The sequence below is a fragment of the Caretta caretta genome, chromosome 1, assembly GCF_965140235.1.
Source record: "Caretta caretta isolate rCarCar2 chromosome 1, rCarCar1.hap1, whole genome shotgun sequence".
NCBI classification, from domain to species: Eukaryota; Metazoa; Chordata; order Testudines; family Cheloniidae; genus Caretta; species Caretta caretta.
Genome location: NC_134206.1, coordinates 258,658,089 through 258,672,960, shown reverse-complemented (window position 1 = coordinate 258,672,960; position 14,872 = coordinate 258,658,089). Strand labels below are relative to the sequence as shown.

Sequence of the window (14,872 nt, the reverse complement as noted above, 5' to 3'; positions counted from 1 at the left end):
GTGAATTTACAGACTCAAATGTTAATGTTTCCTGTAAATTCACGCTCAACTGCAAGTCTCCTGGCATTTCTAATGACTGGGTGTTTTTCTTTTTTTGTTGATATCTGCCATGTTCTCATAAGGATCTTCACCCTGAAGTTGCTGATCTGTTCTCTCAGTCTGAACTTCACTTTAACAAAGTTCTTTGCTCTGGGAATTTCTTCATTTTTTTTAAAAAACACAAATACAAGCTCGTCCCCAGATGTTTGCAAAAAAGTAAACTGGTTGTCTAGATGGTCATGGAAAACCCAACAGAAAGGGCTCAGGCATGGCTAGATCAAATCACGAGTTGGATTTAGCAAACGTGTTCACAGATTCATTGTCCTGATTAGGTCACATTTAGTCTATCCCACATGGGCAACTATTCTATGGTTGAACAGAACTGTCAGTTAGGACTCGTGACTTGATAGGCAACCTACATTTTCCTGACCTCAATATCTTCCCTCAAGAGCATCCACAACATAAGGTTTGATATAGAATGAAGCCATTTTCTGTTGCTGTTCTCTCTCTCTCATTTATCTGTCTCAGTCTGGTCACCACTGATTCTCCCGCTGCTGGTCCCAGTCTTCACCATTGTGCTGATAGCATTTGGCTGGTGCGGTTATAGAGGCTTACTCAGGTAAGTCTGCACTGGGAGTGGGAGATTCTCCAGATGCATTGGTAGAGTGCAAAAAGAAAAGGAGTACTTGTGGCACCTTAGAGACTAACAAATTTATTTGAGCATAAGCTTTCATGGGCTACAGCCCACTTCATCAGATGCATAGAATGGAACTTACAGTAAGAAGATATATATACATATAGAGAACAGGAAAAGGTGGAAGTTGCCATACCAACTCTAAGGCTAATTAATTAAGATGAGCTATTATCAGCAGGAGAAAAAAACTTTTGTAGAGATAATCAATATGGCCCATTTCAAACAGTTGACAAGAAGGTGTGAGAATACTTAACATGGGGAAATAGATTCAATATGTGTAATGACCCAGCCACTCCCAGTCTCTATTCAAGCCCAAGTTAATGGTATCTAGTTTGCAAATTAATTCTAGTTCAGCAGTTTCTCGTTGGAGTCTGTTCTTGAAGCTTTTCTGTTGCAAAATTGCCACCTTTAAATCTGTTACTGAGTGACTAGAGAGGTTGAAGTGTTCTCCTACTGGTTTTTGAATACTATGATTCCTGATGTCAGATTTGTGTCCATTTATTCTTTTGCATAGAGACTGTCCGGTTTGGCCAATGTACATGGCAGAGGGGCATTGCTGGCACATGATGGCATATATCACATTGGTGGATGTGCGGGTGAACGAGCCCCTGATGGCGTGGCTAATGTGATTAGGTCCTATGATGGTGTCACTTGAATAAATTTGTGGACAGAATTGGCATCAGGCTTTGTTGCAAGGATAGGTTCCTGGGTTAGTGTTTTTGTTGTGTGGTGTGTGGTTGCTGGAGAGTATTTGCTTCAGGTTGGGGGGCTATCTGTAAGCGAGGACTGGGTCTGTCTCCCAAGATCTGTGAGAGTGGGGGATCATTTTTCAGGATAGGTTGTAGATCTTTGATGATGCGCTGGAGAGGTTTTATTTGGGGGATGAAAGTGACGGCTAGTGGTGTTCTGTTATTTTCTTTGTTGGGCCTGTCCTGTAGTAGGTGACTTCTGGGTACTCTTCTGGCTCTGTCAATCTGTTTTTTCACTGCAGCAGGTGGGTATTGTAGTTTTAAGAATGCTTGATAGATAGAGATCTTGTAGGTGTTTGTCTCTGTCTGAGGGGTTGGAGCAAATGCGGTTGTATCGTAGAGCTTGGCTGTAGGGAGGGGCAGAGAAACAAGGGGGAGGTGCTGCATGGGCACACCCCTATCCATGATCTAGGGCTTAGTCCAGCTGGGGATATGCCTGGGCTGCAGCTTGAGTGTAGGGCCATGGAGTTTCAGGACCTCTGGGTTGACAAGGGGGCCCAGGGTAAGGCTGTGTGTCTGGTGTAGCCTCCTCCCAAGAGAAGTGACCCTGCAAACTCTGTCTTGTTACAGCAAGAAGAAAAAATGGGAGGAAAAGATTCCAAATCCCGGCAAGAGTCAGCTGCTCCAGAGCTACCTCCAGGTAAGAGAGAACTGCTGACCGTGGAGAAGTGGAAGTGGAAGCTCTGCATGGGTCAGAGAAAGGGGAAATGCTGCCCTGGGGTTTATTGTTGAGTGTGTAGCTGCCCAGGTGGAACCTGTACATACTGATCAAACCACTGCCTCCGCCTGGGGGATGATGGGAGCACTACGAGTAAAGTGGAAATGGCAGATTAGGCCATTCGTCTCTCCCATCTGTTATCCTGCTTCAGTGGCCAAAACCTGATGCTCCAGAAGTAAACCAGCTCCTGACCAGAATGCATGTGGTCAAGAGTGCAACATTCTGCATAGGGAAATTACTTCCTGGCCCTATGTGCTTGAGATTCGGTTACTACCTGTGTAACTTGCACCACTTCCCATGTTATGAGCCATGCCATTAGATGATTCTTTATAAAGCCACAGCTCTCTGCCCTTCGGAGGCAGGGAGATTTCCAAAACAGTGTGGGAAGATCTATTTCTTCTCTCCCCTCCCCCTAATGTTATCAGCTGTTACTTGTATTGAGTGACCCTCTCTTGATATGGGAGAAGGGAAAAAAAAGGAGTCACCACCCAGTCTGCCCAGTCCCCTTAGTAATGATCTTCCAGGGCAAGTCCCAGCTACATGCATTTCCATGTGAGGGCCAGTCACAGTGTTTGATTTGCAGGAGCGCAGGGACTGCTCCCTCCTTGTGCCCCCAAAGGCTGGGGAAGGGGAAGGCAGGAGGCTGAGTCATGGTCCTGTCCCACCTCTGTACCAACTGCACCCCGGTGAGCAGGTTTAATCACCGTACAGGGTGGTGGCCCCTGCCTAGGTCCCCCTCAAGGGGACACAGTTCGTCCCCAACCCACCCTGAATTGGTGGCGCTCCCCAACAACACAATTCCTAAAGACCTCAGCCAAATCTATGCCAGGTTCCTCCATGGCTCCTATCAGCACAGTATGGGGTGCCTCATAACCTTTAGTGTATTTCTCCTTATGATGCCCTTGTGAGGCAGGGCAGAACTATTATCCCATTTTACAGCTAGAAAACTGAGGCAAGGAGGTTAAATGGCTTGCCCAAGGTCATGCACAAACTCTGTAGAGAAACAGAAACTTATCCCCAGATCTTCCATGCCTGACACTAGCCACCATTCCCCCCCCCCCTTGTCCTTAAATAGGACATTCAATAAATCTGTCAGTCTTTTTCTGTCCTGTCACTGCTGCCCAGACCTTGACCCACCTCCACTGGCCCTCTCTGAAGCTCTTCAATCTCAGCTACATCCTCCATCCTGGGAGGTGATCAGAAATGTAGTGCTCCAAGGAGAGTATCTCCCCCCCTTCCCCCGGTCTGACAGAAGGGCACTATTTCCATTCCATTTTTAATGCTCCCATGCAACGTATCAGCTTTCACAGCTTTGCCCCCCACTGGACAGACACCTCCATTGCTCTGTTCCTGAAGGCTTGGCTGTGGCAAGTAGCCACCCCAGCACACCTGCTCCTGGCTGGGTGGGGCAGTACAGCAACTTTTGTCTTAGTTTTCCCCTACTAATCTTTGGCCTACTCCAGCCATTAAGAGTTCCCTGGCTCTCCGGTCAGATGACTTGACAGAGTCCTGCCCCTTCTGGCCAACAGATTCCTTTACCAAGTCCGATAGAACTGTAAACAAAACAAAACCCTCAGCCTGGCTGGGCTCAGGTGGCCACAGGCCTGCCTCATTCACTGTAGCTTATCCCCACAGCTTGTTTCCAGGTCCTGTGCTTTCAACAGCCCCGCTGTCCAGGGGCTGGCATGCTCCTCCCCTCTCTCAGGGGCTCAGGCAAGCTACTGCTCTTCGGGGCCCACGTCTCCAGTCAGGCTTCCCACTCACCCCTGGAGTAGCCTATCTGCTCTGCCTCCTCCCTCTCAGCCTTCTCTCAGGTCACTTCCCACCTCCTCTCCCCTGGGTCTCCTTCCTCCCATGGGCTCACTCAGCTTTTTATGGCCACAAGCCCTTCTCTTCCCCACCTGGGCTTTATTTCTAATTAGTCCTGGCCCATCCTCCAAGTTCAAGAAGGCAGGTTAACTGGCCTCTCAAGCCTTTACCCTTTCACAGCAGTAGAGTAAATACCCCATTACATTGTGTAACTGTGCCTCAGGGGGTCACAACTGAGAATGCCAAACTGCTGAGAAACAGGGCAAACACAGCCCAAAACTGGTGGGTATTCTTCCATAAGATATACCAAACCAGAAAAAAAAGTAAACTTCTGTTTTACCACCCTGGCAATCAAGAAGTCATAAAAGCAGTTTCCTTAGACATTCCAGTTCTTATACCACCACCGAAAATGCTGGATTTAGAGAGGAGTGGTTCTTTACAACCAGTCTCAAAAAAAATGAAAAGGTTCTTCTGATCCCAAAGGACCATCCACACACCTAGGTCAATATGTATCTCAGATCTTACCCCAAAATCATGCTGATGCCAATCCTTGAGTATCTAGAATCTAAAGGCTTATTTATAAAAAGAAAGGTGAGAGTTAAAATTGCTCAAAGGAATCAAATACATACAGTAATTGCAAAGTTCTTGGTTCAGGCTTGTAGCAGTGATGGAATAAACTACTGGCTTAAGTCAAGTCTCTGGCTGCTTCCAAATCATTGAAAGCTCCTCAATTCCTTCATTAGAATGCTTCCATTAATATAAGTTCATAGTCCAGAGCTTTGGGCAGGAAAGAGGCAAAATGGAGGGCTTTCCAGGGCCTTTTAGATCTTCTGCCATGTGGAGGGAACCTATCGTTTCACACAGAGCTCTCAGCACAGCTACTGGAAAATTACAGGTGACAAGAGAGTGTTTGGAGTCACATGGGCAAGTCACATGTCCATGCATGAAGGTTTGGACACAGAAGAAGTGTAGCATGGCAGGCACTCACCACTGCAGCATCTCCTGCTAGACATCCAGGAATTAGCTCAGTTCCAGCCTTGGAGCGCCTCCTGCTGGCCAGTGTCTTCCTGATCTCCACCACTTATAGCCCTCTCTGGGGAACCCCAATCCCCATGGCCCACCACGCCTCAGTGACCCATCAGGGTCAACTGGACCCTAATTGGGTGTGGCCACACCAGTGGCTGTTTACCCAACCAGCCTCCCTTGGCTGCCTTTAACCCTTTCTTAACCGGAGCGGGGTGACCACCCCGCTACAAGAAGCCACCACCTATACCTCAAAGAGCACCTTTGCAGGACAGTTCTTTCAGTGTAGATGAGCATCTCCCATGGTCTATTTTCCAGTAAGTGTTTTTTGATGAGCCACTTAATTTGAATAATCCCTCCACGATGTGCTGGCTAACTACCTTGTGGGAGTTACCTGGATTTCAAATGCTTGCTCCTGGGGTATAGAGCCAATACTTAGAACTTCAAATACAAAAAATGAAACAAGCATACAGATAGCATAGTCAGAACCAGCAAATCATAACCTTTTCATAGGTATCTTACATGCCACATTTTGTATGAGATTTGTTGCAAATATAGAACAGAGGTTGCAACAATGATCTATATGGTCCTATCTTAATCAGATAACATTACACATTGTCCTCCGAGGACCTTGCCCATCAGTGCATAGGAGAAGCCCAGGTGATAGTATTTTTGACACTGTGTTTTAGCTTAATCTTGTGCAAGCTGAACTGCACCTACTATCGTGTTGCTCATTCCCTCGAAGGGGTCACATCCACCCGGAGATGCTGTCAAGTCTCTCTAGTTCTAACTGAAACAATCTTGTGTCACTGACAAACGTCACCAGCCTGCTGCCCAGTGCTCTGTCCAAATCCATAATGCACACAGCTCCCAGGGCTGGCCCCAGGACAGCTCAGTAATGAGCTCTCTGCGCCCTGAGGAGCAGCCATTCCCAATAGCTCTTTGTTCCCAGTCGTACAGCTGGTTTTCAGTCCACAGTTGGACTCTGTTCCTTACCCCATGGTTTTAAGTGTCTGTCACGTTTCATTAGGTGTCTGATCCAAAGGTGTCCGGAAATCCCAGGAAATGGTGTGCCCCAGCTCACCCTGAGATGGCAGAGCTCTCATGCTATAGACACAGGCTGATTTCCTGGGCCTTGTCCCTGCCTACAGCATCCCCATAGTCTTCCAGGGCAGGGCTGACATTACGCACAATGGTTGATTTGCTGCCCTCCTGCACCTGCCCACACTGTTGCCGTTTACTCCTTGGGCAGAGCTGCCATGACACACCTGGCACTACCTGACGAAGGGCGGAGTTAAATGAGAGAGATCAGCACTGGGGAAATGAAAGGCCTAGGGAGAACAAAATAAACCTCACCTGTAATGTCAACATCCATGTCTTGTGAGCCTCTCTGGCCGATACATGCCTGCAATCACACTCAGTTTTGAACGGGGCAGCACCCACCTCTTGTGGGTGCCCCCTTCCTGGTCGGGTGTGAGCCTGGTTTTCTTTCAGTTCTTACAACAGGGTTGCACCTGCCTCTCATGAGCACGCCCTCAGCCAATGGTTCTTTTGGTGGTTCTTCAATGGCTCAGCCCTCCAGCTGAATCATACACATTGTTCCCCCTTCCGGGGTGTACAGTCTCTAGGTCTTGCTCATGGCCCTGGTATGGGGCTGTAGCATCAAGGTTTCCCCCGGAGGTGCTGCCTTCTTTAACGGCCCAAAAGGGGCCCACCTCAGTACCCTCAGTCGGTGTCCTTTCCGCAGCCCTCCCTGGGCTCAGTCTTCAACCAGATCAGCAGAGCCCATCATGGTACCCTTTTCCAGTCTGGCTAGGTTCTGGGCTCAGCCTGCCCACACTGAGCTGGCCATGGTCCTGCTGCTCTTCCTGCCAGCCAGGCACCTGGTCTTCAGCAGCTTTCCCTGGGCTCAGTCCTGCCTGCAATGAGCTGTCAATGGTCCTGCTGCTCTTCCAGCCAGCCATGCACCCACTTCTCCCTCTTCAAGCTCCAGGCAGCAACTGACTGTTGTGTCCCTGCTGCTTCCTTTTATATGGCCCTTCTGCCCCCTGACTGGTCACTCCAGCAGCTGCTCCCCTGCAGCCACTCTAGATTGCCTGGAGGACTTCTCCTCTGCTCTTTTCTGGGGTGTGATGAGGCAGGGCCACAAGGCCTCCAGCAGGAGGCCTCCAGACCTATTCCCCCCATCAAACCACCAGTCCCCAGGAGCAATGTTGCCCCCAAGAGGGGTTAAAGTGCTACCACACACTGTGGCATCTCCACTATGGGGCTTCTGGCTCCCCTCTGCCCTCAGAGAATCACCCTCTATCTGCCAGGAGTGCTATCTGCCCTTGTCTCTTTTCAGAAAGTAGCACTTGGGATTCCGCTGCCGAGCAGCCAGCTGGACTTTGGCAAGCAGAGCCCTTCCGAGAAGATGGACCTGGCCAGCTGCATCCAAGTGCTGGATGGGTGAGTGGTCAGTGCACTGCTCAGTGGTGATACTCTCTGAGACGTTGCTTGGTGATGGTGGCATCTCAGTTCCTGTGGGTGGCTGATCCCATCAGGGAGGGATGGCAAATGTAACTGGTGTGAATGATAAACCTTGGCACATCCTCCACATGACCATCTGGAAATGTCAATGGATGGACTTGCAGCCCCTGCTCTCCCTGGCTCCCTGGAAACACCAGTCCCAAACCCTGAGCCCTTCCTCCCTGATCTCTCCTTCTAGAAATGGGCTTGCCTCAATGCCCTTGATTTCCCAATCTGGAAATGGAGGTGTGTGACAGGTTGGGTCACAGAAACCCTCTTGGGACTGTCACCTGATGTGCTGAGATTACCTCTTAGCCCATTTGTCATGCCAGCGTGGGACTCCAGAAACCTGACTTGTTAAGCCAGATACGCTAATCTGCTGCAACACAGACCCAGGGTCTGACCCACGCCCCCAAAGCTGCAGACTTAACTGAAAATGGCTTAGCAAGTACTCCTGTCTCTAGCACCCAGACACGCAGCTCCCAATGAGATGCAAATCCCAAATAAATCTGTTTTACTCTGAATAAAGCTAAAACAGGGTAAATTAATAAATTGTCCACCCCCTATAATACTGATAGAGAGATATGCACAGCTGTTTGCTGCCCCAGGTATTAATTGCTTACTCTGGGTTAATTAATAAGCAAAAGTGATTTTGTTAAATATAAAAAGCAGGATTTAAGTGGTTCCACATAATAACAGACAGAACAAAGTAAGTTACCAAGCAAAATAAAACAAAACACACAAGTCTAAGCCTAATACAGTTAAGAAACTGAATACAGATAAATCTCACCCTCAGAGATGTTCCAATAAGCTTCTTTCACAGACTAGACTCCTTTCTAGTCTGTGCCCAATCCTTTCCCCTGGTACAGTCCTAGTTCCAGCTCAGGTGGTAGCTAGGGGATTTCTCATGATTTGCAGCCCTTTCTTCTGTTCCACCCCCTTTTATAGCTTTGGCACAAGGCAGAAATCCTTTGTCTCTCTCTGGCGTCCCACCCCTCATTCTAAATGGAAAAGCATCAGGTGAAAGATGGATTCCAGTACCAGGTGCCATGGTCACATGTCCTGTGAGAACCCAAGCCTTCATTCTTCCTGGCCTGACTCACAGGAAGGCTTGCAAGTAAACAGAGTCGTTTACAACCAATTGTCCTAGTTGATGGGAACCATCAAGATTCCAAACCACCATCAATGGCCCACAATTTGCATAATTACAATAGGACCTCAGAGTTATATTTCATATTTCTAGTTTCAGATACAAGAATGATACATTTATACAAATAGGATGAGATTATAAGTTTTGTAATGATACCTTACAAGAGACCTTTTGCATGAAGCATATTCCAGTTACATTATATTCACACTCATTAGCATATTTTCATAAAATCATATGGAGTGCAACATCACACCCTCTTCCTGAACTTACTGCCAGAGACTTCGACACTGACCATGGTGGAGACAGTACATCTAAAATTCCCTTTTTTTTTTGGACAGGGCATTTGCTACCCAGTTCTCTTTTCTTCTCCTCCTGAGCATCTTTCTGTGCTTCAATCTCTTTGTCTTTTAAATCCAGTACTTGCTGGTGTGCAGCCCTTTGTTTGGCTGCTTCTGCCTTCATGGCAGCCTTTTCCGGGCAAATTGCGCATCAATTTCCATTTGTCTTCCCTTGAGACTGTCACTCGATGAGCTGGGATACCACAGGGAACCCCCTCCTGCCAGAACAGGCACCCCTCCACTCCTGTCTTGCTGAGTTAGACACTCCAGTCAGCTTCAGCACAGACCCTGAGGTTGGGCCACACCCCTCTGCAGTTGACTGAAACTGAGATTCACTCAGTTTAGGGGCTTCTGGAAATGGGCTTGCCTCAATGCCCTTGATTTTCCAACCTGGAAATGGAGGTGGATAAGCACCCCCTGCACAAAGATGCATACATGCCCCCTTCCCTACACGCCCTATTTTCCTGTCATCTGGAAGTGAGGCCCTCACTACTCTTGGGGCTGATTCTGGCTCTGGCAGCATACAAGAGCCAGTAGGAGTTGCAATAGGCCAGAGGATAATTCCCCCAGTGCAAGAGAAGTGTGGGGCCAATGTAAGAAGCCCAAGACTGCCCTCCTCACAGCTCCTGGTATAGGGAGGATGTGCTGAGGCAGGGTACCCATCATGCTCTATGCTGTGAGGGATTCTGGTTTAAGAAGAGTAGCCTGAGGAAGGCCGTATTCAGTTAGAATAGCCTGAGTCCCAACTTGGAGACACTTATAGCTGTACCCCTTCTCTGGCTTAGTCTCCCCTGGCCTTTGATACCCACCACCCATGGGTGGGTGCCCAGCCATCACTGGTCACTTTTGGAAAGTGCAGGCCATTATTTGTATTTGCTTTGAACCCCCATCACTCCTTGCCTGTCCCTTCCCTTTCGCTAGCTTCTACCTCAGTGGCTGTAAGCTCCTTGGGGCAGGGGCCATGTCTTTTTACAATCTCTGCCAAGTGCCAGGCAAAGATCTGGTGCTATATAATGTGGGTGGTGGTGATCACGGTCTCTGAAGGGTGATGTGCTGCTTGGGCCCTTAGACTCCAGAAACACAGAAATTGCCAGACTGGGTCCAGCCAATGGTCCATCTAATCCAGGATCCTGCCAGGAGCAGATGCCAGTGCCAGCTGCTCCAGAGAAAGGAGCAAGAAACTCTGCTATAGGCAATTATGAGATAATCTTCCACCAGGGAAAGATTCCTTCTAACCCACAAGAGACCTTTCTCCCAGGGGGCCCTCAGCTCCACTCCCTGTCCATATGTGATGTTCTCTGCAGGGTGCCATCTCTGATTCCTCTTGTTTCCCCCTTGCAGACCAATGAAAGTTAGTTCAGCAGAGCTCCCTGCAGCTGTGGCTGAGAGGATGATGTGCTTCCTTGGTGCACTGGACCCAGAGAACCCGTATCAGGCTCTTGAAATGACAACTCCAGCTCCACATCCTGCAGCCCCGGCTAGCTGCCGTTCGAGTCAGAGCACCAGTCAGTCCTTGTCACCAGCCACGCTCCCCTGGAGGAGCAGTGTAGAGGTCACTGCTTCTCAGGCACCCATGTCCTGCTTTGACTTTAATGGTCCATACTTGCACTTCCCCCAGGGGTGCTCCCTGCCTGACATTCATCAGGACCAGGAAGCTGCCCCACTGGGAACGAAGGGGAGTCCAGCATCCCTGGAGAACTTGTCCCTACCCCAGGGGGCCCCTTCCCAGACCTTGCTGGTGGGGGAGGAGAGAGGAGCAGCTCAGCTCCACCTCATCTCGCTTCCTGCTGAGAAAGAGATGAAGCAGCCACTTGCTGGAGGGCAAGAAGGGCCACAAGGCCAGCCAGCAGGTGGGGAAGTGGCGCAAGGGGACACCGAAGGTCAGAGATCACCAACTGCTGCCATCTTAAACAACTCTGGTCAGAAATGGCCAGTGGGATACGTCACCTCGGAAGGTCTGTCACTGATGCCGACAAGAGACTCTGCCCATCTGTCCCCTGCACTGGCCCCGCAAGAGGGGATGCTCACTGCTGCCGCCGTCTTGACGTCCAACCCTGACGGCCCAGGCCACAGAGGGCACCCCAAGCCCTGAATTGGGCCCTGAGACAACTGATGTCGCAGTCCCAGTTCCATCTCCAGCATTAGCCACTCCCTCTGGAGCGCACCAGCATGCATTTGGGAGTCATGTAACGTTCCTCAAGGCCCCCCAAGGCACCTCAGAACCCATCAGTGTTTCCTGATCGTTCCTGTCAGAGGGGGTTGATACTTCTAAAGCAGAGCCTGTGCACGAGAGTAACATGGTCATGTTCAACCCCGATGACACTGGGCCAGTTTTTCTACACAAGATGGAGGAATACTGCTTCTTTCCTAGCCTCAAATCCACACGCAGGCCATTCAGCTCATCAGAACTCTAAAGTGTGACGCTTACTTTGCATTGCCACTATGGGAATGACGGGAACCAGTTGTCAGGGCCAGGGAACTCTGCTAACTCTGCAAGAGGACTGGTGAAGACAAGAGAGCTAGTGATTGGATGAAAATTCCACCATTCAAAGCATGTCATCACTATTGTTTTCCCCACTGTTCCCCACCCCTCTTACACAGGGAAACAAAAATTGCAATTCTTCTTTCCAGCCTTCTCCACTCTCAAAGGGGGTAAAAGACATCAATCAGCACCATGTCCTCCTCAGCTGTATTAGTATATTTGGATACAGAAACCAGAAAATATATCCCCATTGGAGAGACCTGCTCATTACACACACTCTAATCCCTCTGCCACTACCATGTTCGTCTTGCTATGGTTTTGGTGCAGAACATAACGTTGAGTTCAATGCAAACTTCACGGCATGAATGATCAAATGTCATGTCACAGATAAGATTCTGTCACAAGCACCTGGAATGAAATGCCTCACATTCTTTAAACAGTCTAGTTTATTTAGAGAGATAATACTCATCCAGAAGAATTGGTGTTGGAAGGGTGTAGATACCAAGGAAGGATTGGAATGGTTGAGTATGGGACAAAGTGCGTCGGAATAAGGGCTGAAACAGAAACAGGGAAATTTGGCTGGGATCAGGAAACCTTTCCTAATTGTGACATCTACTATCCTGTGGAATAATGTCCTTATTAGCAGTGTCCTTAAATGTCCTTAAAGCAGTGGAAAACCCATCATAGGAGACAAAAACTAGATCAGAGAAAACAATGGAAAATATACATTATTGCAGGGAAAGCTAGGGGAGAAGAGGCTTTTAAGATGGACAAGCTACGATTTCATTGGTCTCTTCTATCTCTAATTCAGAGCAATCTGGATTGCTTGTTAAACTGGGAGCAAGCAAACAATATGTGCTTTAATACAGTTAAATGTAAATGTATACATCTGGGACAAAAGAATGCAGGCCATACTTACAGGATGGGGGACTCTATCCTGGGAAGCAATGACTCTGAAAAAGATTTGTCATGGTGGTTAATCAGCTGAACATGAGCTCCCAGTGTGATGCAGGACCCAGAAGGGCTCATTCAAATCTTGGATGCATAAACAGGGACAGGGGAATCTTGGGTAGAAGTAGAGAGGTTATTTTACCTCTGTATTTGGCACTGGTATGACCACTGCTGGAATACTGTATCCAGTTATGGTGACCACAATTCGAGGCTGTTGGTAAATTGGAGAGGGTTCAGACAAGAGCCATGAGAATGATTAAAAGACTGGAAAACACGCATGACAGTGACAGACTTAAGGAGCTCAAGCTTTTTTGCTTAACAAAGAGAAAGTTAAGGGATGACTTGGTCACAATCTATAAGTACCTACATGGGGAACAGATATTTAATAATGGGCTTTTCAGTCTAGCAGAGAAAGGTGTAATACAATCCAATGACAGAAAGTTGAAGCTAGACAAATTCAAACTCGAAATAAGGCATACATTTTTGTCAACGAGGGTAATTAAGCACTGAAACAATTTACTGAGGGTCATGGTAGATTCTCCATCATTGACAATTTTTCAATCAGGATTGGATGTTTTCCCAAAAATCTATTCTAGGAACTATTTTGGGGGAGTTCTCTGGCCTGTGCTATATAGGAGGTCAGATTAGATGATCACAATGGTCCCTTCTGGCCTTGGAATCTATGAATGTATGATTGCTAAAATACTACGATTTGCTGGCTTTCCAGTGCATTGGCTGTTTGTGGAAGATGGTAACATCAAGCTGGTGCTTTGGTGAAGATCTGAGCAGTTTCTTGTAAGGTATGAACTGTGCCAAACAAAAAGAAGCCAGTTCTTTCCAGTTCCTCTATTGCAAGGAAAAAATATTTGCTCAGAGCTGTAACCAATGATCACACCTGGTAAAAGTCAGCTCTCAATCCATTGGTCAGCTCCATTACTGATTGATTTAGATGTGTCACCTACCAGGTGGGATGTTTGAGTCTCACTTGTTTGGGGCATCATGTGACAAGGCTGATGAGGTGAGGAAAGGGCAGTTTGGGAGTATGTTTCTGTTTTTTCCACTATGTTAATCAGACACTGCCAGGCCTGCATTGTGCACTGCAATTCTTCTTTTGAATATTTTAATTTCTGATAAACTCATTAGTTTTAAACATGTGAAAAGTGAATTCATTGCTCTTGAAAGCAAGGGACTGACAGCACTGCCTCAGGCCGACCAAAGTGGAGATAGGTGCCATCCAAGCATTCCCAGCCCAACTCATTCCTCACTTTCTAATCCAGTCCCAGGCCTTGAATGAATAGAGAAGGCCACATGTGCCAGTCTGTGCTGTGGTTTTGTTATGTGTCTATGTAGGCATTAGAATGAGACCACAAAAACACCATGTATTAACACAGCCCATGTACCCAGATGCCTGGATGTGTACCAACTTGTTGCGCCCCCGAGCTGCCCTGTTTTCTTTATCCCAGATAATCTCTGTGTGCCTGATCATAGTGCCCAATGAAGTCAATGGGAGTCTTTCCACTGAGTTCCATGTGTTTTGCATGAGGCCCAATTAGTGATGCAAATAGATCTCTTCAGGAGCACAGAAACATGTCATCTTGGCACAGCAACAAAGCAGTGCCAGGCCAATGGGCCCAAATTGTTCATTCTTTGAAACCCCCAAGAGCCCTAGCACTAACTTTGGGTGGTTGCACCTCCCCACCTTGCTCCTCAGAGCTGTTCATATTGTCATTGTTACTTGTATTGCGGTAGCACCTAAAGGGCGCCCCACTGGCCTCGGCGCTGTACATACACATACAGTGCCTTGCTACTTGGCTGGAGATGGCGCGCTGCATGCTGAGACCTGTGCACTCCGTACTGAAGCAGGAGGAACCGCAATAGGAGATCTCTGTAAACTGCATTTTGGCCTCCCTTTTTAGTCAGTGAGTAATTATTTTTACCCCACACCATGTACCCTGGAACCTCAGAACCTGTAATGGTTAATTATTGAGGGTGGGAGATAATCCTCTCATAGTTACCACTGATTACATTTTAACCTCTTCTGCTTTCAAACCCCTGGCATTCCTCTGCAGTCAGCTCATTCTGACCTAATCCCAAGGACAGATAGTGGGGAAACAGCCCTAATTCATACCCAGAATCAGTTCACATCTGCGGGCAAAATAATCAATTGGGGGTGGAGCTGGGGCAGCTGGGGAAAGAGAGAGTTCCTCTCTTTTGTGATGTTCCCCTCTGGTGTTATCTGGACCGGTGATCTGCTAGGTCACCCCAATCCTTGGCTCTGGGAGCCAGCTTTACCCTGCTCTGCTGTGAGAACCCCCACTCCTGGGCTGTTCACGCACAGCCTCTGGCATGTAAGGTGCTCCTTGGATTGTGCAACCGAATGACACTAGCCAATATCTCTGGTCCCAGACACA

The 14,872-nt window shown here is 48.1% G+C and overlaps 1 protein-coding gene across 1 annotated transcript in view; it reads left to right on the top strand.

Annotated features, from left to right (window-relative positions):
* The window catches only part of CSF2RB (colony stimulating factor 2 receptor subunit beta), a 34,440-nt gene extending 20,829 nt beyond the window's left edge, over positions 1-13,611 (top strand). Inside the window, exons 12-15 of the mRNA XM_048833120.2 lie at positions 568-658; positions 2,053-2,122; positions 7,377-7,480; positions 10,370-13,611. Of these exons, the coding sequence (XP_048689077.1) occupies positions 568-658; positions 2,053-2,122; positions 7,377-7,480; positions 10,370-11,120 (1,016 nt within the window). The 3' untranslated portion in view covers positions 11,121-13,611. The remainder of the gene's footprint in view (positions 1-567; positions 659-2,052; positions 2,123-7,376; positions 7,481-10,369) is intronic.
* The last annotated feature ends 1,261 nt before the right edge of the window (positions 13,612-14,872 follow it).